The following is a 24,898-nucleotide window of genomic DNA, read 5'->3' as shown; positions in this document are numbered from 1 at the left end:
ACTCAGGTAGTCTTTGTCGAAATTATCAGCCAGAGGGCACTGGCTTCCATTCATTAGCTCTACTGGAAGTTTTCCTACTCAGAGCACACATGGATCCTGCTTGGTGCCTTCAGGACAACCAAGGCCAAAGGCTAGAATGATGGTGGTGGGCAGGAGCCACACCAAATACCATGATAGCTTCGTGACAAGACTGGTAGAGAACTTTCCAGAAGGCTTATCCTCAAACTCAAACCATTCAGATTGCTGGAATCCCAAAGCAGAACAGACCGAAGGAAAGAGAAAGAAACGGTACCTCAGAGTAGCATTTAGGAAGCAGTTGAATGTAGACTGCCATGGATACAAATTTTAAGAGCATAAAATGTGTCTAAGAGCTTAAAGTGGCAGGCAAAAAGACTGTTTTATTATTATTATTATTATTATTATTATTATTATTATTACCATCATCATTATCATTATTATTTACACTGAGATTGACAGTATTCTGGCAAAGTGGTTCATCTTGCTTACCAAAATTTGAGTGCCCAGAGAACAAAATCCTATGCAGAAGGCTGAGGGGATGGAATGCTCTTCTCTGCTGGCTCCTTTTGCGTACCTTCTCAGAGATTGGGGTGCAGAGGCAAAAAGGCATGGAGGAGATAAGGAGACGCTTTCTATCTAGACTGCAGCTGCAGTCCAAGGTGGTCTCCATCTTGCCTGGGTGGGACATGGACTAGGAAAGGAGACCAGTTTCTCCAGAGCTCACCAAAGACTGGCAACCCAAGATTAAAAACAGGGCTTTGAGAGTCTCCTGTTTCTTTGAATTGGGGGGGAAGAAGAGCAGACTACCCACATCCCTGGAAAAGACAGCTATTAACCACAGTGTGTACAGTGTATAACCGAGAGAGAAATGAAACAGAGAGATACCTAAGAAGATAATTCACCCAGATGATGTTCTTCTCGTTCGCGTTCTTGGCGTTAATTGCTATGGTGGCACTGGATTGTATCCAGATGTAGCCTCCGTTCTTCTGCATCCAGCGATAGTACTTCGTCACACACTGACCCTTATTCAGCACTGGGGGGGGGGGGTGGGGGGGTGGGTAAAGGCGGGAGAAAACAAAACAGAAGGCACAGTATGAATGATTTTCGCCTCTGCCCAACCTCAAACCAAATCTAGGGCAGTCCGGTGTATGCCCGACTTAAGATACCATTAGCACAAACGAAACCAACATCTCCCTGGAGCAGCAGCTGCCCAGCTAGGGTTGTTGGCATTTGTGGTGAGCCTATATTCCCTTCTGGGCAGCCATGGTGTGAAAGGGAGAATAAAAGGACTACCAATCTTTTTGGCTCAGAGCACACCTAATGTGGTGTGGATACTGTCAGTGGGTTTAACATCAGATGGTGAGAAAGGCAAATCTGTGTATGATTTATGCATAGCTTCGAGTTGCCCTCTTTGAGATTCTGGATATTTGAATGGTTCTGAAGATGCCTAACCCCCCCCTCTGTCTTTGATCACTTCCCTTCAGCCTGAGCAATATCAACCCGTGTCCTTAGCCATCTGTTCCTTTTGATCTTGTCTTACAGAATTTATAGTCCTCGGATGAACTAAATTTACATTGGTCAGCCCGGGTAAAGTGTGCTGAGACGGCTGAAGGTTGGAACAAAATAAATCCCCCAGTCGAGTCGGAGAGAAACTCTGGCTGGAGAGGCACGGCACTGACTTGACTTGAGCCAAACAGAGTGACGACTCTACACAGACACTGAAATATGGCGCGAAACGAAGGAACAAGTGAAGACATTCAGCAACGTGAACCGGCGCCTTTAAATACCCACTGTAAGAGAGCTTTAAAAATGCAGATGTTAAAAAACGATACTTTAACCAGAATCTTGCCAAGCTGAAAAGGATTTGATTTGTATCTGGGTTCTCCTGAGCTAGTAAAAGGGGAAACTGCAGTAAATCATCCCCTAAATAAAGTGCTGCGGATGGGAATGGATCTAGAGGATTGCAGGAAAGCCTCTGATGTTAGGACTTGGAGACCGAGGCTCACTGCCCCCCCCTCAAAGCTCACCAGCCTGCCGGCCACTAGAGGGCAGTGCGCACTCGTCTACATGACCCATTTTTGGCATGTCCTTGTCTCCGTCTGCTAAAATGAAAAACCTCTAACTGCTGTAATAAATTTGGCTAAATTAGCTGCTAAATGGTTATCTCAAGTAATATGTATTTGCATTAATCATCTTGCTCTAAACCAGAACAAGCCAGAGTCCTAAAGACGTAGTAAATTCATATTGTCCATTTAATTACGGCTAATAAGTGCTTCATATACAATAGTTTCATGAAGTACATTTTGATTTTTTTGGGGGGGGTGTGGATGGGGAGAGGGAGTCACTTTGGAAAAGAACAAGGTTTCAGGCTGACGAAACTCTTCCTGCCTCTGAAAGTGACCACAAATCAAACCTCCACGGACTGTGTCTACAAGCAGACAGGCTTCCATGCCTTTTTCTCACTCTTCTCTCTCTTCTTTTTTTTTTTCACAATATGCTAAATGGATGGCTGTAAAATTTAATAATTATGCCTTCACTGTTACTTGAAAAAGCCTTGATGAATGTTTCACACGGTAGCAAGTTTTGTTCTGAAGCTGCCACATAGGGCAGGGCCCTGGAAGGCCTGTCACCTTCCCTTGGTGGCCTCTACAGGTAGCATCATGTGCTCCTTTTGTTGGGGCCTGTAAGTCCTGCTAGTCTGCATGCATGGCTTCCCAGGCTACAAAACTCCTAGCAGAGGCAGAAAGCAGTGAAGTGCCATTCGGACCACACGGCTCCTCTGTCAAAGCACCGCGCCGTACAACACGATGTGCCTTTATTCAGATCCTCTCAGCCTGGTTAACTATTAATTGAGGACAGTGGCTTATGCAATTCTTCACAGAGGAAATCACCACACTCCAGTCTGGTTGGTGATATAATTCTACATGCCTTGTTACCAGAATAAAGGGTACTTCCTAATGGCTTTAGTATTTTTTAACAAAGACAAAAAGACTAAGAAATCTTTTTGAAGAATCACATGAAAACATTGTTGAATTAGCAGTCTAGGCTGGCACAGCTTGAGTGGGGATTCTGGACCAGAATGGAACCCAGAACAGGCAACAAACGAACCCCAGAAAACTCCAAGTCCAGAATACAGAGGACTGAAAAGCGTAGGCGAAGAAATGGATTGGAAGGTCGAGTTAAAATGTAAAGGATCCACAGAAAGATCTATACTTTTTCTTCCTTCAAACACCAGCCTCCCAGACAGTTTGCAGACAAGGGCCTAAACAACTTCTCTGATACAAAGAGCTGATGCAATGCCATCTTTGTAAGATGGGGTACGATGGCTTGGTCTGCTTAAGGGCATTTGGTGAGAAGATAAAGTACCAATTTATTAGGGTCCATGAATACATTAACTTAGTCCTTCATTAAAGCAGGCTCGGGAATGAAAGGCCTCACTAAGAATGAAGCCCTGAATGAAAAGGAGGCAGACAGGTGAGTTTCGACGTGGAGGTGGCCAGGGAGGGACTGAAAAGCAAGGTTTCCTCCTCTTGGAGTCAGGGAGCGCTGTGACTGCCTTTAGGTCACTGTTGTGAATACTGAGGAGTGGGTCTCACGGCCTCTGGTGCACAGCTGAAGACAGGCATTCTCTGGGTCCTAACTGTTCCCTAGACCAGTCTTCAACAGAATTTTCAAGGGCCGGCATCTCCACATGGTCTTCAATCATGACTTGTAGGTTGGTGTTTTCTGAATGAGACCTCCATGTGTCATTGGAATTCACAGAGAAGACAAGATGTTCGCTCCCGCGAGAGAACGAAATGTTGACCAAAATGTCACCCAAGCTGCCTTTGTTTTCAAGTCCACGGAAGAGAAGTCACCACGATATCTTCTTTGTACTGAATCAGGAGTACTTTTTGCTCACATCTTCTCCCAGAATATAAATTTATAACTTTGGGATGAAGCTTATTTCTTGAGGAAAAAAAAAACCATACTGGCAAATCAGTTGGATCATTCCAGCTGTGCCACAGGCAGACTCTGACAGCTTTTCCTGAGCTCATGTGGTCCTAATCAGCTCAAGAAGAAAAGCCACGTTGGTGCCAGTTTGAAAGAGATTTTTAGTGTGTAATAAATTAGAGAACTTGAAAAATACAAAAAAAAAAAAAAAAAAAAAAGGCCCCTCTTGATTCTCTGTTATCTAGTAACTGCCATTCTTATTTTTGAGTTGTAGGTTTGAAAATAAAGGACTATTTAGGTGAGTCCTCTTCACAAAGTCCCTTTTGTGGAGAAAACCAGAAATAAGTACAACATAAGTTGGATGACATGGCAGTCCTTAAAAACAGCCAACCCCCCAGGTGGCGGCGGCGGCGGCGGCGGCGGCGGCGGCGGCGGCGGCGGCGGCGGCGGCGGCGGCGGCGGCGGCGCACGCCTTTAATCCCAGCACTCAGGAGGCAGAGGCAGGCGGATCTCTGTGAGTTCGAGGCCAGCCTGGTCTACAGAGTGAGATCCAGGACAGCCAGGGCTGCACAGAGAAACCCTGTCTCAAACAAACAAACAAAAACAAACAAACAAACAAACAAATAAATAAATAAATAAAAGAAGAATTAACTGTCCTCGAAAAGACTTCTCATCAAGCCAATGAGCCCTGGGGTATGCTCGCAGCCAAGCACGCAAGCTACAAGAAGGGAGTAGACAGAGAGGACCTACACGTCGATTGCTTTTTTTTACTATCTGTGAGATGTGGGCTGAGTACTGCTGGCACGTGGCCTGGCATCCATCCTTGTGGCTTGTTCTAAAGTTTACATTCTGCTGTCGAGATTCTTGGGTTGATTGCCTTGCGGATCCCTCAACTGAATTGACTGGTCCCATCCAAACACCTTTAGAGTTAGGTCTTTTGAGGGGAGATGTTTTAAACTCTCAGAGAATTTCAATGACCTTTTCTTAGAGTTTTACAGAGTAGCCATGGAGCTGCAGGGAGGAGAAGCAGGCTCGCCCAGGCGTTCTCAGAATGGTCCAGGCACAATTTTCTTCCTGATCTGGGGTAGCTCCAGTAGTCTTTTGGAGGCTCATGTTTTAGGGGAACACTCCCCACCACCTTACCTTCCTTCCACACGGAAGGCACCTTAGAGTTGCAAACTGTGTCCTAAGACAGAGCTGAGCTTGCACTTGGGCGATGAACACAGTGGGAACAGACTGAGCCCTCCTGGTTGAGGCCTGCCCATCTAGCAATTGAGGAGCCACCATTGAGGGTCTGTTTGCCTTTTAGTCAAAAATACCACCCTCTGTGCCTACCTGGGAAGGGAGCGGCACATAGCATACCCCAAAGCCAACTGTGAGGTGCTTACATTTGAAAACATGTGACCTTTGATAGCAAATACCTTCCCTCAAATGAAAGACGGGATGACACTCTTTATTGAATGTCCTTTTAGAATGACGCTTGATCTCTTGACTCAAGACTATAGGCCGGCGTACAATAATGTTCTGTTTGGAACTAACAGTTGCTTCCTCCAAATCCCACCAACTTGGTTGGTGTGGGGCACATCTGTGTCCCCCCTGCACACAGTTCCCAACAGAAGGACTTAAGTTTTCCTTTGGGAAAACTTCGTCCCCAGACAGAGACTATGACTGAGAGAACACAAAGGAAGCCAGCTTCTGTGGCAGGGAGACCATTCTGTTAGTAAATCCAAACAAATCCGTACAAATTCCCCTTCAGAAATATGAAGAAAAAAAGAGAGAGAGAGAATATGTGGTCTCTTCCTTTGGTGCTGCTCTACAAAACCAAAGGCAGAGTCTAAACAGGGAGTTAGTTGTGTCTCAGGAAGGAGGAGGCAGTTGGAATGAAGTGGTCATTTAGCAGCATGCCTCACAAAAGGACATTTAACGGTCTGCATATGCATTAAAAGGCTGCGATACTTGGTGCATTCAGGTAAGTCTAGAATAACTAGGAAATGGTGAGCTCATCGGAGAAGCCACACTTCACATTCACACAGCTGAACAAAGAGCTTCATTATCATCATGGCGGCAGGAGGGTGCACGCATCTGCGGGACCCGTACCCCCTCACTGAGCTACCTTCATCAATAGCTGTGGAGCAGAGAAACTGGTGCCCTTTGCTAGGGCCTCAAAGATGGTTTTTGAATGCATTGAAGTGGAGAGAGAGAGAGAGAGAGAGAGAGAGAGAGAGAGAGAGAGAGAGAGAGAGAGAGAGAATGTGTGTTTAAGTAAGAGTGTGTGTGCTAAAACCATGCTTTCTACTTAATACCACAGTTGGGTGCTTAGCTGTGGCCACTGGTTTTCTTCCTACATTCACAAAACTGGCAGATGAAACATGAAAAAGAATACTGACTCTTTAATCTCTGCTTCTTCACCTAAGGCCCAAGGCAGGCTGACAGGGAACTTCATTCTGGAAACAGACTTTTTGAAAAAAAAAAAAAAATTCTGGATTACTTTTTCCTCTGCTTTTGAAAACTGTAAGCTACCGGAGAATGAACCTGACACAGGCTTAAAACAAGAACAAATTTCCTTATCTAAAAAGTGCAAGTCCTTGATGCTCACAGGAAGGTCACTGTTAAAATCCACGGGAGACATAGCGTTGTAGCCGGAGACGGTGTTAAGAGCTTTATTTACTTGCGATGGAGACAGGTTTTCATTTAGATCTGCTCAGAGGATCACTTGAGGCGCTGATGCCAGGCACACTTTCCTACAGATTTTGCAGTTAGTGAGCTACCTATGACTTAGATGGCTTTTTTTCTCCCCTCTTTTCTTCTCATAAATCTATGTGCTGAGCAATATTTGGTAACACTGAATGAGGTTTGATATTTAATGGGAGTCCCAAACTTAGAGACAAAGGACCTGTGGATGTTCTGTGAAATGACTACGCATCAAATATAGATTCCCTCTGACTCGATAATGGCAGGCCCTGTCTCAGCCAGTATCTGTGGTTTAAACCTCAGAAGAGGTTTTGTCCTCTTGCCCTGCCAATGGATAGATCTTTATTAACGGCTAATATTGAATCATGCAGAAAACTTTCCATTGATTTAGGACATGTCAATTTGTTCAGATTAAAAAATAAATTTCCCTCTTCCTCATGATAATGTACCGAATCGGAGTCCAAGACTTTTCAACACTGTTGGCATCGGGGTAATGTTCTCAGACAGAAAGAAGGAAAGGAACGGTGGTGTGAGCGACCCCTGAGACCTTAGAATCTGTTTTAAAAATTTCATGTGTACGGGTGTTTCACCTGCATGTATGTGTGCGCACTACCTGCATGTCTGGTGTCTGTGGATCACCTGGGATGGGAGTTACAGGCAGCTGGTTATGATCCATCAGGTGGGTGCTGGGAACTGAACCCTGGCCCTCTGGAAGAGCAATCGGTGTTACCAACCAGTGTACCGCCTCTACAGCCCTCAGAGTTTTTTCAAGCTGTTTGCAGTCCAACTAGAGAGTTTCAGTGCTATTCATTCCTGCCCCTTTCAACCTAACATAGTGAAGGATGGTGTTTTGTGGCCTCTATACTCTTCTTTTTGAAAACATTTACTATATAAAGGAGAACCAGCGAACTCTTCAGCATGGCATCAAGAAAGGATTCTGGCGAGGAATGAGGGAAATGGTAGATTTCTCCAATCACCCAGGAAGATTTTTTTTTTTTTTTTTGAGTGCCTTACTGTGTGTTAGCTGGTAGGAGATTATGGTAAACGAAGTCTGTCCATGGGCCTGCCCACTGATGGGCAGTGGTATCCATCAGTGTTCATTAATCCCCGCCCCTAACACCGGGCAACTGAACTCATGGCAGAGTCACCAGTGTGAAGATTGTTGACAAATTTCTTTCAGTCTTCAACAGGGATTTCTCTCCAGTTGTCTTTAAATGGAGCGGGTCTTCTCACTTTCACTATCAGGTTATAATGGTGACAACTATGTGAAAGACAGCATGGTGCATCTGCTGAAGTGACCTAGGCTCGGTGAAGTCCTCACCTTAGAAACTTAGAAGTAATAGAGATTTAGAGACCAAGGGTAAAAGGGGGCAGAGGGGATGAAATGGACCTGTCTATCCTCAGTGGACCCTGCATTTTTGGATGTAGTCATTTTGTTGAATCTTCAACATCTTCATAAAGAAGCTTGGGTGTCTGGGGCACAGATGCTTTGGTTGTATACTAGCCACATACATGAATTCAAGTCTATGTTGCTCAACTGGACCTAAACACATTTAAAAGGACCTTTTCCAATATGCAGGCTACTGTTTAAAGGAAAATATAAAGATAACTCACACAAGATCAAGAACAGGTCATATGATAAAAATAAGTGATGGAGTTGATTCTATTTAGGCTAGTTGACTTAGGAGAAATGGATGATTTAGAAGTATTGATTTTTTTTCTGGATCATGTTTTATAACAGTAATGGGCTATTTTTGTTTGTTGTTGTTGAATTAAAAAAACACAACAAAAGCAGCCATTTGAACTGGTAATAAAGGACAGGAATCCACCTGAGAGTTGAATTTGTCAGTCAGATCCAAGTTGTAGCTTGCTTTCTGGGGAAAGAGAGATTTTTGCATTTCATGCCTCCCTGTAGTTTTCTATCCCTGAAATGCCCTGGATAAATCCCCTGTTTCTCCTGCCTTTGTGGTTTCTTACCATCGTCTTTCTAGGGCTAGGGGAAGTGTACCCTGTGGGCCTCTTCTGGGGCTTCTTTTCCGTCTTCCCTGGGATGCCTCCACCTCTGGGATCTCTATATTTTATTCCTCCATCTTATAGTCTTCATTTTATGTCATATATTCAGAGTTGGCTGTCTCATGCTGCCTTCCCCACTTTGAATACCTTATTTTTAAAGTCTCCTAGTAATACCACAAGGCATTGTATACAGTAAGCAGTCAGGGATGTTACATGAAAGTGAACAGAGAAAATATCCCTACTCATCCACACACATAAAAAAAAGTATTCATAGGAAAAAACTACCCTGGGGAGAAACACCCAAGATTTTCTTTTCATTCCCAAGCTGGATATCATTACTTTGAATACGGTGTGAATATTTAGCCTGTATGTATGTATGTGTACCTCAAGCATGAGATGCCTGCAGAGGTCTGAAGAGGGGATTGGGTTTCCTGGAACTGGAGTCACAGATGGCTGTTAGCCACCATGTGGGTGCTGAGAACCAAACCCAAGTCTTCTGCAAAAGTAGCAAGTACTTTTAACCACTGAATCATGTCTCCATTCCCAGTTTATACCATTTCTTGAAAGTCAAGTTTATCAAATAATTATATTGATTTCATTAGAACACTGATTGAGATACCATCAGAATCACTCCACTATCATCAACAAAATCACTCCCAATATAGAGGAAAGTGAACTTCAGATGGTTAGTTGGTTTGGATTTACTCCTGATAAAATAGTTCTTTGTAGACACCAGAGTGGTCAGTACTGTTCGATCCTCACTGTGAAGAGAGTTGGCAATTGATTGTATATCTACAAACCCCGGATTCTGACTCAGTAAATTTGGTGTCGGCAGCCTGAAGTCTTGCAAGTCTGCAAGCTCCTTGCACATGTCCACACTGCTCCTGAACAGGGTGACAAGTGGGACAAGCCCTAGGCTGGTGGGCAGGCCTACTTGCTGGTCCTGTTCTCTGTGTTTGCCTGCCGTGGACTTGAAAAGCCAAATCAGCACTTGCTCCCAAAAGAAAGATACAAAATACTAACCCGAACTCATTCCTGCCTAGGACTCTGGTTCTCTCTTGCTGCCTGTGACAAGTCTCTGCAGCTAGCGGACAGGCAACGGTGTAGGTTGATGTGGCTTCAGGAAGAAGGGCAGCTGTGACAGCTATTCAATGTATTTTCTTCCACGGGAATTTTCACATTCGCGAGGGAGAAGAGGAAAGAATTCTTTTGCTCTGGGGAAAAGTCCAGGCAAAGACCAGGTTGTAGCAAAATCCCTGAAGACGCCAGCCCAGAAGCACTGAGACGAGAAAATAGCAGAAAGCCCCTAGTGCAGTCTGGGTTTGGCCCACCCATGAAACTTGAGTCCTTTCCTTCCTCCTCCTCCTGCAGCTTCCTTTCGTGTGAGCCAGGGCTGCACATCCAAATCAACAATTAAATCCCCCCTTTGTTTGTGTGGCAGATGACAAATGCATGGAGGACATCTTGTGTTGCCTAGGCAGGCAGGGCACTTACTTTGATTGATGCTCAGTTGTAGAAAAAAATGAGCTGGGAAGGAATTACAATGGAGGGCCTGCAGACTGGAAGGGGATATACTAATTAGTCCTGCATTAAGCAGTCTGCTTGCATTTGGCGATGAGATGCCTTCAGGAGGGAAGTGTAGGGGTTATTGATGCAAAACAGCATGGGATGCATTATGCCAGGTAGCTGTATATTCATTTTGCTAAAAAATGTATCAAGAAGCAAACACTTTGGCTACCGTGTGTATTTTTTAAACACTCACCCTCAAGTATAGAGGGTCAGCCAAGCTTTTCATCTGCACTTGGTCCTGTAGGCAACGGGGCAGCCCTTTTGTTTCTCTGGAAAGATTTGCTGAGTTTTTTCATCCTGGGTAAGGTACTAGGGAGGGGAAGCTGCTACCTTATCTACAGTTCAGGTTTCTTTTCTCTGAATCTCACTGCAGAGAGTCTTGAGTCTTGGTGGTGGGACACAGTGTCACAGGGGAAGGAAAGACACACCCCTTTTTGAGGTTTTAGAGGGATGCTGTTGATTTGACTCAGGAAGAACTCGAGGTGGGGGGGGGGGTACCAAAGAGCTCAGACTCTAGGCAAAGGCTTCATTAAAAAGGAATAAAGACAACGCAAAGCACATGCCTGCATTTGGCTCAGCAGTCCATGGTTTAGGTTATAGGCAGATGGAGTGTTTTGTGCTGAAACCTCTCACATTTCAAGGGTGACCCTGGTGCTCTAGGTAGCTGGAACATGTGATCTAAAGGACATGAATGGTCATCCTCTAGGTCATTGTCTCCTGAGCAATGGAAGACTAGAGGGCAGTGGAGAGAGAAAGGTCCCCAAATAATCACTACCATATGCAGTTTAAAATTCAGACCTTGAAATGCTGATTTAGTCAATTTGACCTGAAGAACCCATGAAACTGAGCTTAATGAAAAGAAGTCACAGAGGTCTTTTGTCACAGTGGGAAATAAACAGATTTGAAACTCCCTTGACTTCAGAACCATGATCACTAGGTAAACTAAACTTGAACTCCTGGCAATCCTCCTGCCTCAGCCTCTCTGCAGGGATTACAGATAGGAGCCACGAAAGCCCGCTGACAGTGTGACTCTGTATGTTGAGATCTGTCTAGCTCGCACCAGGCACATTGAACTCGCCCAGTGGGAAGCAGGTGGTCCCGTATTCTCAGCTCCCTTTCAGAGTCAACTGATCAGGCATGTGCTTTGCAGCTGAGATTTCTCTTCACTGTTCTGAATCTAGGGACAAGTTCCTTTAGGGATTTATAGATACCAATGCCGAGAAAGGATGCCAATGATAAAGATAGGATTTCTAGTCCTCAAAGACGGCTGAGCCCCCTTCTCTTTATGTTTTTTCTAGGACTCAGAGCATAAGACAGATATCAGAGTATCTGAAGTATGATCAGATGTCTGAAACCCGCCTTCCACAGACAGACCAGGAACTGTGCCAATCGCTCTAGGAAGAAAAGCTAAATAGTTAATGTGGTTTATTTTTTAACCACCCCTTTGTTTTAGAATTCTATCTTATTCTTGAACTGATTCTGTGTCGCTGTGACCTTCTCCCGCCAGGAAGGCACAGTTGAGGCCTCCTTCAGTAATAGCCTAGGGCTTTGGACAAGCAAGATGCTGTGCTGGCTCCCAGCCTCCTCTTCCAGTGTTTACACAAGCAAGACTTATTACATGCCCTGTCGTTTTGTTACTGGGCTGGCTCTGGTCTGAGAATTAGGTAAACATCAGACATTCCATCACACAACTCTAAACGCAATCTTACTTTATAATGATGTTAATGTTTATTGTACCAAGCGAGGTGCCTTTGTATATTTCAGCATCTTATTTCAGTCACAGAATGCAAAACCTGACATTGGAATCAGCGTGATTTGTGTGTGTGTGTGTGTGTGTGTGTGTGTGTGTGTGTGTGTGTGTGTGTGTATGTGTGATTGAAGATATTAAGCGCTACAAGAACATTGGAATTTCAATCTGATTAGGATCAAAATTCTGCAGGATCAAAACACTCCTTTTCCTCCCCCTACAGTTTGACTAATTGTGCGCTACTTGACATTGTGGGGTTACTCCACAGCGTGATGGCTAAATATGTGAAGTGTATTTTACTGTGCAGAATTATCAGCTCGTTCTATTTGTTTTTCATGTGTTTAAGGTTATTAAAAGAACTCAAAAATGAGAAGTCATGTGTACGAGTTAAAAGTATGAACTCAATCATTGCTAGTAGGCTAAATCATAAAGCAATAGCCAGTAAGTCAATATCAAGCAATGGAAAAAAAATCACAGAATTTGAAAGCATACTTTCCCTCTTCATTAGCCGGCAAGATAGCAGAGAAATTAGAACTGCATGATGGTGGACGGTGCTGTAGTTTATTTTCCATCACTTTTCAATTATGCTGGCTACTGGAAATAAGACAAGAGAGGATGGGGAAGGATGATATCGAGCATATTTGTTGGAGACTTTTGCCTTTTGGGGAGATCTGAGCTGCATGGCTTGCATTCCTCAAGAACTGTGTTCCTTCAAGCTGTGTATCAATTCTGAGAGAAACAACATGGCATCTTCAAAATAAGGCCCAAGGATAACAAAGTTCTGTTTAAATCAACATTAGGTTTCTGATTTTAGACCTTAATTAGGGTTCCAAAATGAGAAAGCACCTCCTGCTTCAGCCTTCCCCCAACATGGGGGGGGTTTATGTTGGGGGAGTTAGTGTCTTGAAAACAATATATTCATATTCAAAAAAAATCTTTACGCCTGGCCTGTGGTGTTCCAGAAATACATCCATTGGTTCCTTCAGAGATCTATATTTTCTCCATTTTTCCTAAATTCCCAGCGACAAAGAACCTGATGTTTCTGCTCAGGAAACAGCATCATTTTCTCCCCCAATTAATTGAAGAGCCATCTGCTTCTGTGACACATAACACCCATTCATTCTTAGCAACAAGTGTGTTCCCTGACTCCCTGGTGAGCAATATCAAGGCACGTGCCCAGCGTTGGGAGCAGACTATATTAGAGAACAACCATACTCAGGCTGTGCCCAGAGACACCGAGACACAGAAGCTGACATTGACTTTGGTCCCATGGAAGTGTTGCTAGTGCAGAGTCAAACATACAGTACCATGATGTTGACCACATAGAGACTTGCGATAGCTTAGTCTCCATCAGGCTTTGATGAGCTGAGCTGAAAGTGAAGAACTGATTGCAAAGGGCTTGGATATCTGGGGATATCTAGGTCTCCTCAGCTGTGACAAGAAGGCACAAAGACTACCACGCTGGTCTTTATGGCATACAGCCTTCACCTTGAACTAGACTACATCACAGGTAGCACCTTGCATGTCCTCAAAATCTGGCTTCTGAACCGTGTAGAACCTTCCAAGAATGTAGCTGGTAGAGAGCTGTCTTTCAGGAAGTCTCTAGAACAGTCATATTCTTGGAAGAGGGAACTTCCACCAGTTCACAGCCTTCTGGACCTTTTCTGTGCAGAAACAGGCTGGTGAACTCTGAGAGAAGCTTGCATGCTGAGTCTGGATGTGAATTGTGGCTTAGACTCTACCGGAGCTTGGCTGCTCCTCTGACTCCCATGCCACAGAAAGTCCCCGTGAGTTCAGTCTGAGGTGAGGAGCCCAGAGCAAGACTCAAAGAGTGAGAACCAGTTTCTTACTCCTAGGAGCGGACACTAGAAGTAAAGACCCCTCTGTAATGAGCCTCTTTCTAGAAAGACACTGCTATTACCAGGTGCTGTGGTCTTGTAACGTATTCTGTCCCTGCCCCTGCACACTTTATCCTTACCCAGTTTTTGCAGCTGGGCAAGTAGGCATTTTTACGAGGCTCTGGCCTATTTGAACTTGTCTTCGCCCATGTATGGTATGAAACTGAAACCACAAATTTCAAAGTGGAAATTGCTGTCTAGAAAATGAAAGGGTCAAGAAGGCATTTAAGACAGAGGTTCTTTCCATCTACTTCCGGTGAGAGAAAGCACAACAGACCACACAATTCTAGATGAGTGCCTCAAGGTCCCACAATTTGTCTAGGCCCAAGGTCCAGCTTTCAATATAATACCAATGCCAGCTGAAATGACTTATATCTCACGTTCTCCCACTGTGTGACAGTCATTTCAGACATAGACAGGAGACATGCAGGAGCACGTCAGCACTGAGCCCCATAATTTCACAGAGACAAATGACACAAAGCCAGGCTACCCCCCACAGGGGTACTTACAGTCCAGGTGACTGTGCCTGATGCCCTCCACGTCTTCGGCATGGATGAAATGGTAACATCTTTTCCCTACGATGTCTACAGGGGTCAGATCCATGTAGTCACTAATCCTGTGAAGAGAACAACACAGATTGGAACCCAGACGGTAGGAAAGTAGAGAGGCTGTCAAACAATGCACGATGCTGATCTAGCAAGGTTTTCATCATGCCAAGTACCTGTGAGGATGAGGCACTCTGAGCAAATGCTCTCAGCAGAGAAGATTATTTCTGTGGCAGATAACAACATTTTTCAAAATTTGGATATGTGCTAGATCAAGCAATTGCATTTAAGTAATTAGGTAGGTTTTTCCTTGGCATCAGAATGCACATTTAGACAACGTAATTCCATGAAATTATTGAGGAACTGTAACAATACAGGATCCTCATTACAGGCCAAGATAATTCAAGGTTACATAATAAAATAAAAACATGTTATGTCTATACCAAATGATTAGAGACACCTTTCATTTAAGCAGATTGGTCTACTGTTGGGTATTTCCATGAAAAAGGGATTCAACTGCTTCTTGGCACAAAGTCCAAATTGGCATTTCAAGGGATATAATTTAAATGCTGAGACATACAGATGCCTGGGGGTATTATCTTTTTTAGTCTCAGTCATTTGGGAGCTCGGCTTTCACTCCTGGCTCTTTTAACTGGCGCTTTGTGGTAGATGCTACACAGAAACTTTTAAACCATTTCAGCAGCTCTTCTGGGCCTACACTTGACAGTATGGGTGTACCGGAGCCTGTCCAGTGTCCTCAGGCAGGGCCCGGAAAGATAGAACCCAAACTATAAAACACATCAGGGGATCTGCCTTGTTTATATAGACATGTACAAACTGCTTCTTGCCTGCTGTATCATTCATTTTGGTTGGTAAAAAATAGATTTTTGTTTAACTTAATTTTATTGTCCCTTTAAAATTACTTAAAACATAGGAGCTCTTCAAATGTGAAGCAAATATTTAGAAATACCATCTTTATGTGACATGAGATTAGTATTGGGGAATTATTCCTACCCACAAGACAGGGAACTGAGAAGGAAGAGTGACATGAAAACGCTGTGGAATTAGCTGGACATGGTGACATCTGTAAACCCAGCCCTCGGGAGGCTGAGCCGGGAAGATCTTTGTGAGTCTGAGGGTAGGTAGCCTGGTCTACAGAGTGAGTCCCAGGACAACCAGAGCGAAATAGTGAGACCCTGTCTTGGAAAAAAAAAAATAAAAAATAATAAACAAACAAACAAACAAATGCTTTGGGGTATAATTACAATATACTACTCTGTGAGGTGAACAGAGTGTCTAAGTGATTGAAATAACTTTTCTGTACAAACTAGAATTCGTAGTAAGAGAAGATTCCTTGGGGAATGAAAAGATCCTGGAGGATTTGTGGTATACAACAGATTGGTTGCTCTGTTTATTAGTTTGTTTTCCGAGTACAGTGAACGCCCCTTTGTGTGGGTGGGGGGTGGGGGGGGAAGAAGCAGAGTGTCACTCTAGGACCCTCCTTGGTATCTGTGGAAATTACCAGTTCCTGAGAGCATTAGAGGTCAGCTTTGTTCTGGGCCATCCTAAAGACAGTAGCAGAATGGCTAAGGAGCAAGCTTAGTTTCTAGTTTAACAAGTCCCTAATTAAATAATAAACCCTGGGAAAAAGCCAGGCCATCCTTCGGGGAAGGCATTCTTTGGTTAACTCTTTATTTGAATGAACGAACACCTTCAAAAGCCAGGACCAAGCCCTTTCAATGGACCAGAGCCTGTGGTGGTGAATACCACCGGTTCAGGAGTAAAGGGGTTCTTAAACACTCAGGAGCGGCAGGCCGGAAGCGGAACTATCCTTTCCCAGCCTGTGTTCCCTTACCTGTAAACAACTTCAGGACGTGGTGAGGAGAGTCATGGATGGGATGAAATTAGCAGTGCCCAGAGCTTGGCACATGGCGGCAGTTTTTCCATAAACCAAATATGCAATTAGCCCTCACTAAAGGACTTTTTCAGAATTTCTGTCCTCTTTAGTTGGGAAAGAATGATGCATTGTGTCGGTTAATGGAGTGGGTTTGTTTGTTTTTTTTTTTGTCGTTTTGTTTTGTTTTTTTGTTTTTTAAGAAAAAAGCTAAGAGCAGGTCACAGAAAATAATCTCAATTGCTAAAATGGGACATTGAAAGCTTGTTAAAAATCAGTCACTTGATCACAGCAGTGAAAATTAGGGACACTTTGGGACAGGACAACTGTTGGAAATTTGGCAAGTGAGTGGAGGCAGATTTTTGGAGGGTGTGGTGATGGTGGAGCCGAACTGAGCCTGAGGTGGCTTCATCTTCTGGCAACGTGTTCCTTTTCACTAGTCTCCTCCACTGTCTCACATCTTAACTTAGAGACTAATGGCTTTGTAAATGCTAACTGCGTTCGTCTACTGTGTGTATATATGAAAAGTTCCCCTCAGAGGTTATTCCAAATAGTTCCTTACCATTCACTCTGCCACTCAAGAAAAATAGGAGAATGGGAAACCTCAGAACGTGTTGCTAAGTCAGGGGCTTAAGTTCTCCCACTTCAGTTCAAAACTGCCCAGGATGACAGAGGCAGTGGTAGTACTTACCTTAGGGAATAGGAGAAATGCGGGGGCTGCAGGGTTCTGAGCAGACGCGCGGCCCAGCCGGCACAGATACTCATTGAAATCAGTGACCACCGTTAGGAGACACCCACTCCTGCTAACCTTTCCATCTGGCTAACTTGTCTTTTCTGACATCCCGTGTCCCCTCCAGAACACTTGAGACACACCCACGTGGACAGTCACAATGAAGATTTTGTAAGTGCCAACAGAACTTGAGCAGATTTAGCATTACTTATCGCATAATGGTGGCGGGTTCACGATGCTGTCTATGCTACTGAGTCTCAGAACTCAGGTAAATTCTTTCCTCTCAGCCAGTCCCTTGCCGGAATTAGGAGACCATTCCTAAATCAATCTCTGCTTTCAGCTTTAGTAGCCCTTCCCAGTGGGCTGAGTGGACGGACGCAGGCGCTTTCGGCCTCCCTCTTGGCTAGACTCTGGAGAGGTCAATTACCCAACCCGCTTGACCATTCTGCTCTCCAGTTTCCCCTCTGAAGGCATTCACAGGGCTCAGGGGACATACCCTGCCTTCAAAGCTGACAACAATCTATGGCCCTAAAGCTGCCTCCCTCAGCTACCTCAGTAACTCTCCATGCAGCACCAGGGGATGGGCAGGTTGGCCATGCTGCTTTCCCAAGGCCGATATACGGGCAGCCCCAGTCCTCCCCTCTCTCTGCATTCCGATTCTCTCTTCACACCAGTCAGATGGGCTGGTGACCTCTAGGTGAAAGGTCAGCAAGGTACACCATCTTCCATCTCCGTCCCCCTCGCTTTGTGCTTAATGGAAAAAGTGAACTTTCAAACCAGAGGCTGGCTAAAAAGTCCTTTTTGTAAAAGCTCAGTCTTGGGGAAGGACTGCCAACTCATTTCTAGGATGAGTCATCTGTTTTTAATTTATAAAAGAGAAGTCCTCAGGATGACAGAGTTTTATTTAATCGTGTTGCAAATTCCCCCTGCAGCCGATTTCCTCTGGGGGCCTCGGATTCTCATTTGTCCGATGCTCCATGTCTGTGAGGACACTGCCCATCAGACGCAAGGGCCCTTGAATTAGTGGGAAGCGGGTCACCCAGAGGCATAGGAGATGCCTTTTACTGCATCATTTTGCCAATAACATCTCAGCCCCGCTCTCTACTTGGGTTCTCAGCCAAAGGGTCTTCTTTATAGTGAGTGGATGGATGTCTGGGTATCCCAATTCATTCAATTGTTGTCCCAAATGTAAATCAAGGAAGCAATGTAAATTTTAAATAAAAAGCATGCTTGGTGTCATTCCAAGCAGCCATTAAAAACAAGATCAGGATTTATAACGAGCCTCACTGGGGAAGTAAAATCTTTCAGGCAGCCAAAAGCAGACCTTCACCAATGGGCGGTGTGCAATGGGCAAATGAAGAAGAAAACCAAGTACCTATTTTCACAGTAAATGATATTGAGGTCCATGTTTACTCGAGTGACGAACATATGGCAGTCAATCCTGACTTCATTGATCGTAGGGGGAGGCAAGGCATGAGCCACCACCACGAGACCCATGATTTGGCTGGGGACGGTCCTCCCGTGGGACAGCGACACTCTGAGGCGAAGGCGGCCTGTTATGTGAATCACCTGGAAAAAAAAAATAAAGTACAGGACATCAGTCAAATGTACATTCCAGAAGTAAAGGTGGTTTCTTCTGAAGAAGGAAAAAACTCTCATTGGGGAAACCAATGCTAGGTTGTACCTTCCATAGCATGCCCTGTCAGCGTGCCCTGGATGCGCTCATGGTGAAGCACAGAGAATACATACTATTAGACTTTTTCAGGTAGTGTTATTATAGTGCTGTGCTTTTTTTAAAGCCCCCCTACATTTATAATACGAAATTCATCCTCACATCATATGATGAAGATGCTGAGCACTGAGCTAGCGGCAGAAGGAAATGTTCGAATTATTAGCCCCTGTTAGTAAAAGATGTCCACCCGATTTTGGGGTGAGAGAGATTACATGCCCATCTGCTTTCTGGAATTTGTGGCTCAGAGATTTCCTTCATTCAGAGAATTCAGTGATTTTTTTTTTTTTTTTTTTTTTTTTTTTACAGAGGTCTGAATGACAGACTCAGGGCTACAGCAGAAATGGACTCTTGTGATGACAGACATTTCTCACTGGGCAGTACCAGGTTACAAGGAGCTCTGTGACTGGCTGCATCCCGGAGCAGGCTGGGGCTGTGATGCATTCCTTGAACTCACACTCAGTAGAGTCAAGGAGATGCTCACCATTTTGTGGCATCTCAGATGCACTTGCCTAGGAACTCCAGGAGGGATATTGGGCTGAATTGTTTTGTTTATGAGCCAAAGTATACACACCACCCAGAATCATCAGGGGAGAACCACAGGGTGAGCTTCTAGAATGATGCAGTAGTCAAACAAAGCCAGAAATGGGTGAAATACATGAAAGGTTTCTATGGTTGTGCTTTGAGAAGATAGTTCTAAGAAATGGGGTGTGTCTGTCAGGGCTTGGGGACGCATGCTCACATGTGTGTGTGTGTGCGTGTGTGTGCGCGCGTGCGTGTGCCCATGTCAACTCTTGCTGCATTCCGCGGTCCCTGTTGTATGTGGGATCCTCGACAAAGAGCCCTGTTTAGTGGCAGAGTTTCCACATCTGCTCTGCTCTCCAAATCCATCTCGGAGCATCACACCACCTATCAAGATTCCACATTTGCTCCCTCGCCATGAGGAAGCAGAGTGGGGAGTAGGTCCCCATCTCCTTGCCTTGCCTTGCCTCTCCAGAACAATACAATACCATCTGGAGTCTGCTCTCCTTCCCAGGGGCTCGACCAGCAATTCCTTTTCCATTTTATTTTTTGCTTCTCTTAAGTTATTCTGTTTTCCAAAAGCAATGCACACTCCTGTCAGTCAGGAAGCGGGATCAAAGCTTCCGGGGCTGCCCTTCAGAGCCCTGGCTGTTGTAAATAATACCTCTCCTCTGTCACCCTTCACAGGAGCGCCCAGAGCCGAGGAGTGGGAGACACCAGCCAGGAGGATTATTTAGGTTATTTCAGCAGCGGCTTTTCGACCACCCACATTTGAAGTTGAGTAAATTCATACTTAATGCACCTTTGCTTTAAGCCTTGGTCAGATGAGCCACTTTATGAATATTTGAAACCGTTCCTGGAGGCAAGGGTGCTAAAGCACCATCAGAGACACACATTTTTTTTTTTTTTTTGCAAGACCTCATTAACTAATAAAGAAATAGCTAAAAGAAACAGGATTAACTTCACAGGAGGGGTGTTGCAGCCCTGTCCTCCTCCCAGCGAGGCTTACATAGGCGCTCATTTATCATGATCTGTCTTGTTTTATCAGGAAAACTCAGCTTCTTAGAAACAGAGATCTATAAATGCTCAGAAAAACACACCCAGAAATGATATGCCAAATAATCCCTGCTTGATATTCTATTCTAAAGCAATTTCAGGGCATCTGGGCTGGAGAGCATTTAGGGAAGGCAGATGAGGAGGTGCTCCTGCGCAGCAATGGCCTGTCCTCTGAACTCTAAACCTGACTGTGGCCAATCCTGCTACCGGAGGACAGACAGAGCAGGGTCCAGTTGAGTCTAGACGGGCGATTTCCTGATTCTGTGACCCGAGGCAAGTCACTCAGCCTCTCTCTGTCTCATTTTTCCCTCCTGTGAAATGGGAATAACAGCGACTATTCCACAGTAAAATTCTGAGAATAAAAGGAGGAACCTTGACAGATTTGCTCTGTAATTGGTAAAGGATTCTCTGATGTTTAGATACTACCGTTATCTTTAACATTAAGCAATAAGGACCAAATACCTATTTAGTGTTGGCTGAATGCCTTATTTTTTGATAGATTACATAACCTTTCATATCTGGATGAAAATATGAATTTTTCCTTCCTTTAGGTGGGGATCTGGGAAATCCATTGCCTGCCCAGTCACTTAGCTTAGAAATGGCAGGGTGCCTGCAGCCTAGGTTTCTGGGTCTTACGTAAGTGTCATCTGAGCGCCATTATGCCTGATGGTTTTTTTTTTTTAATGCCTGTACTCTTACTGAAAGAAGCACTAGAATTATATGCCAGATGGCAGCTTGCTGCTGCCCTAAGTAAAGTCGACTATGAATCTTTAGAACCATTTTACCTAGAACCTGAAGCTCAGCTTGTTGAAAAGTCTCTGGGACACTGACCCAACTATGAAGGAAAAAGAAAAGAGAACAGGCAGGATTGAAAGGAATTCTTTTGGATCTCATGATTAAATTTTAGGGTTAAACTAATATATTTTCCCAAACCTATTCATAATGCTTTCACCTCCATGTGACAGGGTATGTTCAGATTCAGAATGTGTCTGGTAGTAGTCATACATTTGTATGAATTATTATTATTTATGTAGGAAGCTAATTTTTTAAAAAAATTTCATTGTTGCCTTTAAAAATAAGAGGTAAAAGAACAAGAACTGTCAAGAGGGCCTGGGTTTGAATCCTTGCTCTGATACTTAATGATATCAAGAGAAGTGAATAACCTCTTTATTTCTCAGTCACTAAATAAAACATTAAAAAGCCTGCCATAAAGAGAACAAATGTATGTATCCCACTGTGTCTAAGGCATTGGCTCTAGGACTCCCTAAAATACTGAAATCTGTATATAATTCAGAATCCTCCCTTTTGAAGTAGGGTCCAGGCTGACTTCAAACTTACTATCTTCCTGCCTCAGCCTCCTGAATGCCAGAGTTATAGGCGGGCATCAATGCTCGACCCTTTTTCAAGGCCATCATATAGTATAGTACTTGCATAGATCCTGTGCATATCCTACATATACCAAGTCAGGCCTGGATTCCTTTTCTAGCCAATATAAAATGACAAAGAAAAGCATTGTACTTTTTCAGTGCAGATGCACTAACTTTTCCCCACATATTTTTCCTCTGTCAGTGGTTGAATACTTGGGTGTGGGATCTATAGATGCAATGGACCAGCTGTCCTTGGCAAAGATCTCCTTCGGTTTGTTTTTTTTTTTTTTAGCGAGGTTGAAGAAAGGTGTGTGTGTGATCTTGCTGGGTGCCAGAGAACAAACCACAGGGATTCCAATATGACCTCATCTTCAAAGAGTCTAGACTGAGGCAAGGCAAAACATATGTAATTCCTTCAGTATGTTCCTAAGAGGGAGATGACGCAGTGGCTCTCAATCCTGGTTATGTGACATCCTCACCTGTAGATTCCTGGTCTCTCTCCCTGGGATTCTGATTGGTGGGACCTGGCTGAGACTCTAGCATTTCTGTGAGAAGCTTCAGAGAGGACGCTAACCACTAAAGAACATCTGGCAGATGCTTTGGAGTTACACCAGTGGTTCTTTACCTTGATACATATTGGGATCACCGAGAATGGTTCTGAAAGTCTCCATAGCTGTACCCCAAGGTCAAATTAACAAGGGTCTCAGGAGTGGGCACTGGCATCAATGTGTGCATAGAGGTCTTCCAGGCTACTGAGAGGATTGAGTGGAAATGTCTATTCATTTATGTCTGGTCTAGCAAGTACGTTCATAAGAAAATGATGGGAATTTCTTTGTGAGTGCAGGTCAGGAAGAAAAGTTTCGGCTGAATAGACTAGGAAGACTGTGAAACTAATATTATTGTTGACATAGGTAAGATCATGGAACAGTAAGATAAAGAGACCAACAACAAAGTACAGGAAGAGGGGACCTGTGGGGAGAGCCCAGGGCTCCAGGGACATTTCAGGTGGCATGGCAGCAGAAGAGACAGAGATGGGTCCCAAATTTCAGTAGAAGTTGGGAAAAGAGATCATGCTATCACTCTGTGTGTGTGTGTGGGCGGGGGGGGGGGGGAGGTAGGTATGAGTATATGCATGTAGGCACACATTCATATGTGTGTATGTTATATCTGGAGACCAGAGGTCAATGTTGAGTGTCTTCCTTCACTGAACCTGGGAGTCAAACATTCAGTGAGGGTAGCTGGTCAATGAACTCCAGGGATCCTCCTGTCTCTCCCTGCCTAGAGCTGGGATTACATACATGTGCTGTAGTGCTCAAGACCCAAGCTCAGATATTCATGCTTATGCAGCAGGCTCTTCCTGGCTGAGTTGTGTCCCACGTGCCACACCGTGACTTTTGAACTTGTGTCACAGCACAGTGGCGGCAATGGCAGTTGGGAATGCAGGGACATCTGGCCAATGTGAGGACGTACGTGATTTCCCTGGAATCAATCTGTGTTTAACACCCTGAGGAGACGGAGAAGGTGCCCAAGAGATGGTGGACAGTAAGAGATGGGTATCTAAGTCATGGTGACAATTGAAGGTATTGTCCTGGAAGGTTCTTTCCCCTTAGAGGTGATAGTTAAGAACTTAGAAACCCAATGAAATTATCAATGGAGAAAACACAGATAAGAGGAGAATGCCAAAGGCAATTTCTTTTTTTGGTCCTTTTGAGAACCTGAAGCCTAAGGCAACGTATGTTTTTGTTTTTGTTTTGCTTTGTTTTTTCTAAGCAGAGGCTCCCTTGCTCTGCAATAGTTGGAGCCATCCTCTCCTCATCTGCAGTCACAGTTAACTGTGGTCAGGAGATAGAGCATGATGAGAAACTCTGAGAGAGAGCAAGAGAATGAGGGGGAGGGGAGTGGGAGGAAGAGGGAGGGTGAACATCCACAGAGCTTTTATGATAGTATATGGTGATACTATCCATTTTGTAATGAGTTATGCTTCTGTAAATCTTATGCTGGTATATAAATTCTTCTTTTTCACAGAAGAACACAGCACACAATGGTTTAGTGCTATTGAGGTTTCAGGCATCCACTGGAGAGGCTGTGTTTGTATGCTTGTTTGTTTTTTGTGTTAGGGAGGCTGTGTTTGTATGCTTGTTTGTTTTTTTGTGTTAGGGATCAGATTGAACCCAGAGCCCTCCCTGTCCATGCTGGGCAGACTACACCACTAGGTTACACACTTAACCACAGGGAGTCCTGGACCATATCTCTTGTGAATAAGAGGAGAATATTGTGTTTTTGTTAAGAAAACAAGAAAAGAGGATGGGCCTGGGAAGATGGCTCAGCAGTTAAGAGAACTGGTTGCTCTTCCAGAGGACCTGGATTCAATTCCCAGAACCTACATGGTGGCTCACAACCACCTGTAACTCCATTTCCAAGGGAATCAGCAGCCTCCTCTGGCCTCTGTGGGCACGTGTGCACACAGTGCACAGACATACAGGCAGGTAGACACCCACACAGAAAAAGTTTCTGAAAGCTCCCAGATGCCCTTCTTTTCCATTGACAGTGACATCCTAAAATAAACACAGGCTTGTCATAATGTCTCTAGTTTTAGATGCAATATTCCAAGGATGGCTCTAGTCTCCTTGTAAAGTTAAGGACATGAATGGGAATGATTATGAAAACAGATATACGAGCACCAATTCTAATATTATTTCAAATATTAGAAAAATAACCTGATTTCTTTAAAATGAAAGAGATACTATAGGATAGAAACATCAAAAATCGGAAGCAGGCCTTTGATTTCAATCCTGGTTCTGGTAACCATGGCAAGCCATCCGTCTTGGCTAGGGTGACATTTCTTCACACAGAAAATGGTAGAAAAGAAGTAGCTGTGGATGGTCTTTAGAGAATTCTGTAACCAAACACCCAATGCAGTGTTCTTGGCTTGCTGTCACCCCAGTACACCCCCACTATTATCCCCACTAATGCCTTGTGGGATTTCAGAGGGTAGCTGTGTATAGAGAAATGTAGTTTATTTTTCTGTGTCATAAACATTCGACCCTCACACTTCCTCTCATCCTCAGGAGATGCACAGAAAGGCTAAAGTTCCTAAGTTTCCTCAACTCCTTAGGCACTGCTGCCTGGAGGCCTGGGATTTTCAGGTTGAAATCCTACCCTCATAATAAAACCAGGCAAATCTGC

The 24,898-nt window shown here is 44.3% G+C and overlaps 1 protein-coding gene across 1 annotated transcript in view; it reads right to left on the bottom strand.

The window, feature by feature from the left end:
- Npas3 (neuronal PAS domain protein 3) overlaps nt 1-24,898 on the bottom strand; it is an 838,670-nt gene that overhangs the window by 8,639 nt on the left and 805,133 nt on the right. The window contains 3 exon segments of the mRNA XM_052738517.1: nt 904-1,051; nt 14,379-14,485; nt 18,414-18,607. Of these exon segments, the coding sequence (XP_052594477.1) occupies nt 904-1,051; nt 14,379-14,485; nt 18,414-18,607 (449 nt within the window).

The sequence above is a fragment of the Peromyscus californicus genome, unplaced genomic scaffold, assembly GCF_007827085.1.
Source record: "Peromyscus californicus insignis strain IS unplaced genomic scaffold, ASM782708v3 Scaffold_15__1_contigs__length_86483966, whole genome shotgun sequence".
Classification (NCBI taxonomy): domain Eukaryota; kingdom Metazoa; phylum Chordata; class Mammalia; order Rodentia; family Cricetidae; genus Peromyscus; species Peromyscus californicus.
The sequence above is the reverse complement of the archived record's forward strand: the minus strand, read 5'-3'. Positions and strand labels throughout refer to the sequence as shown.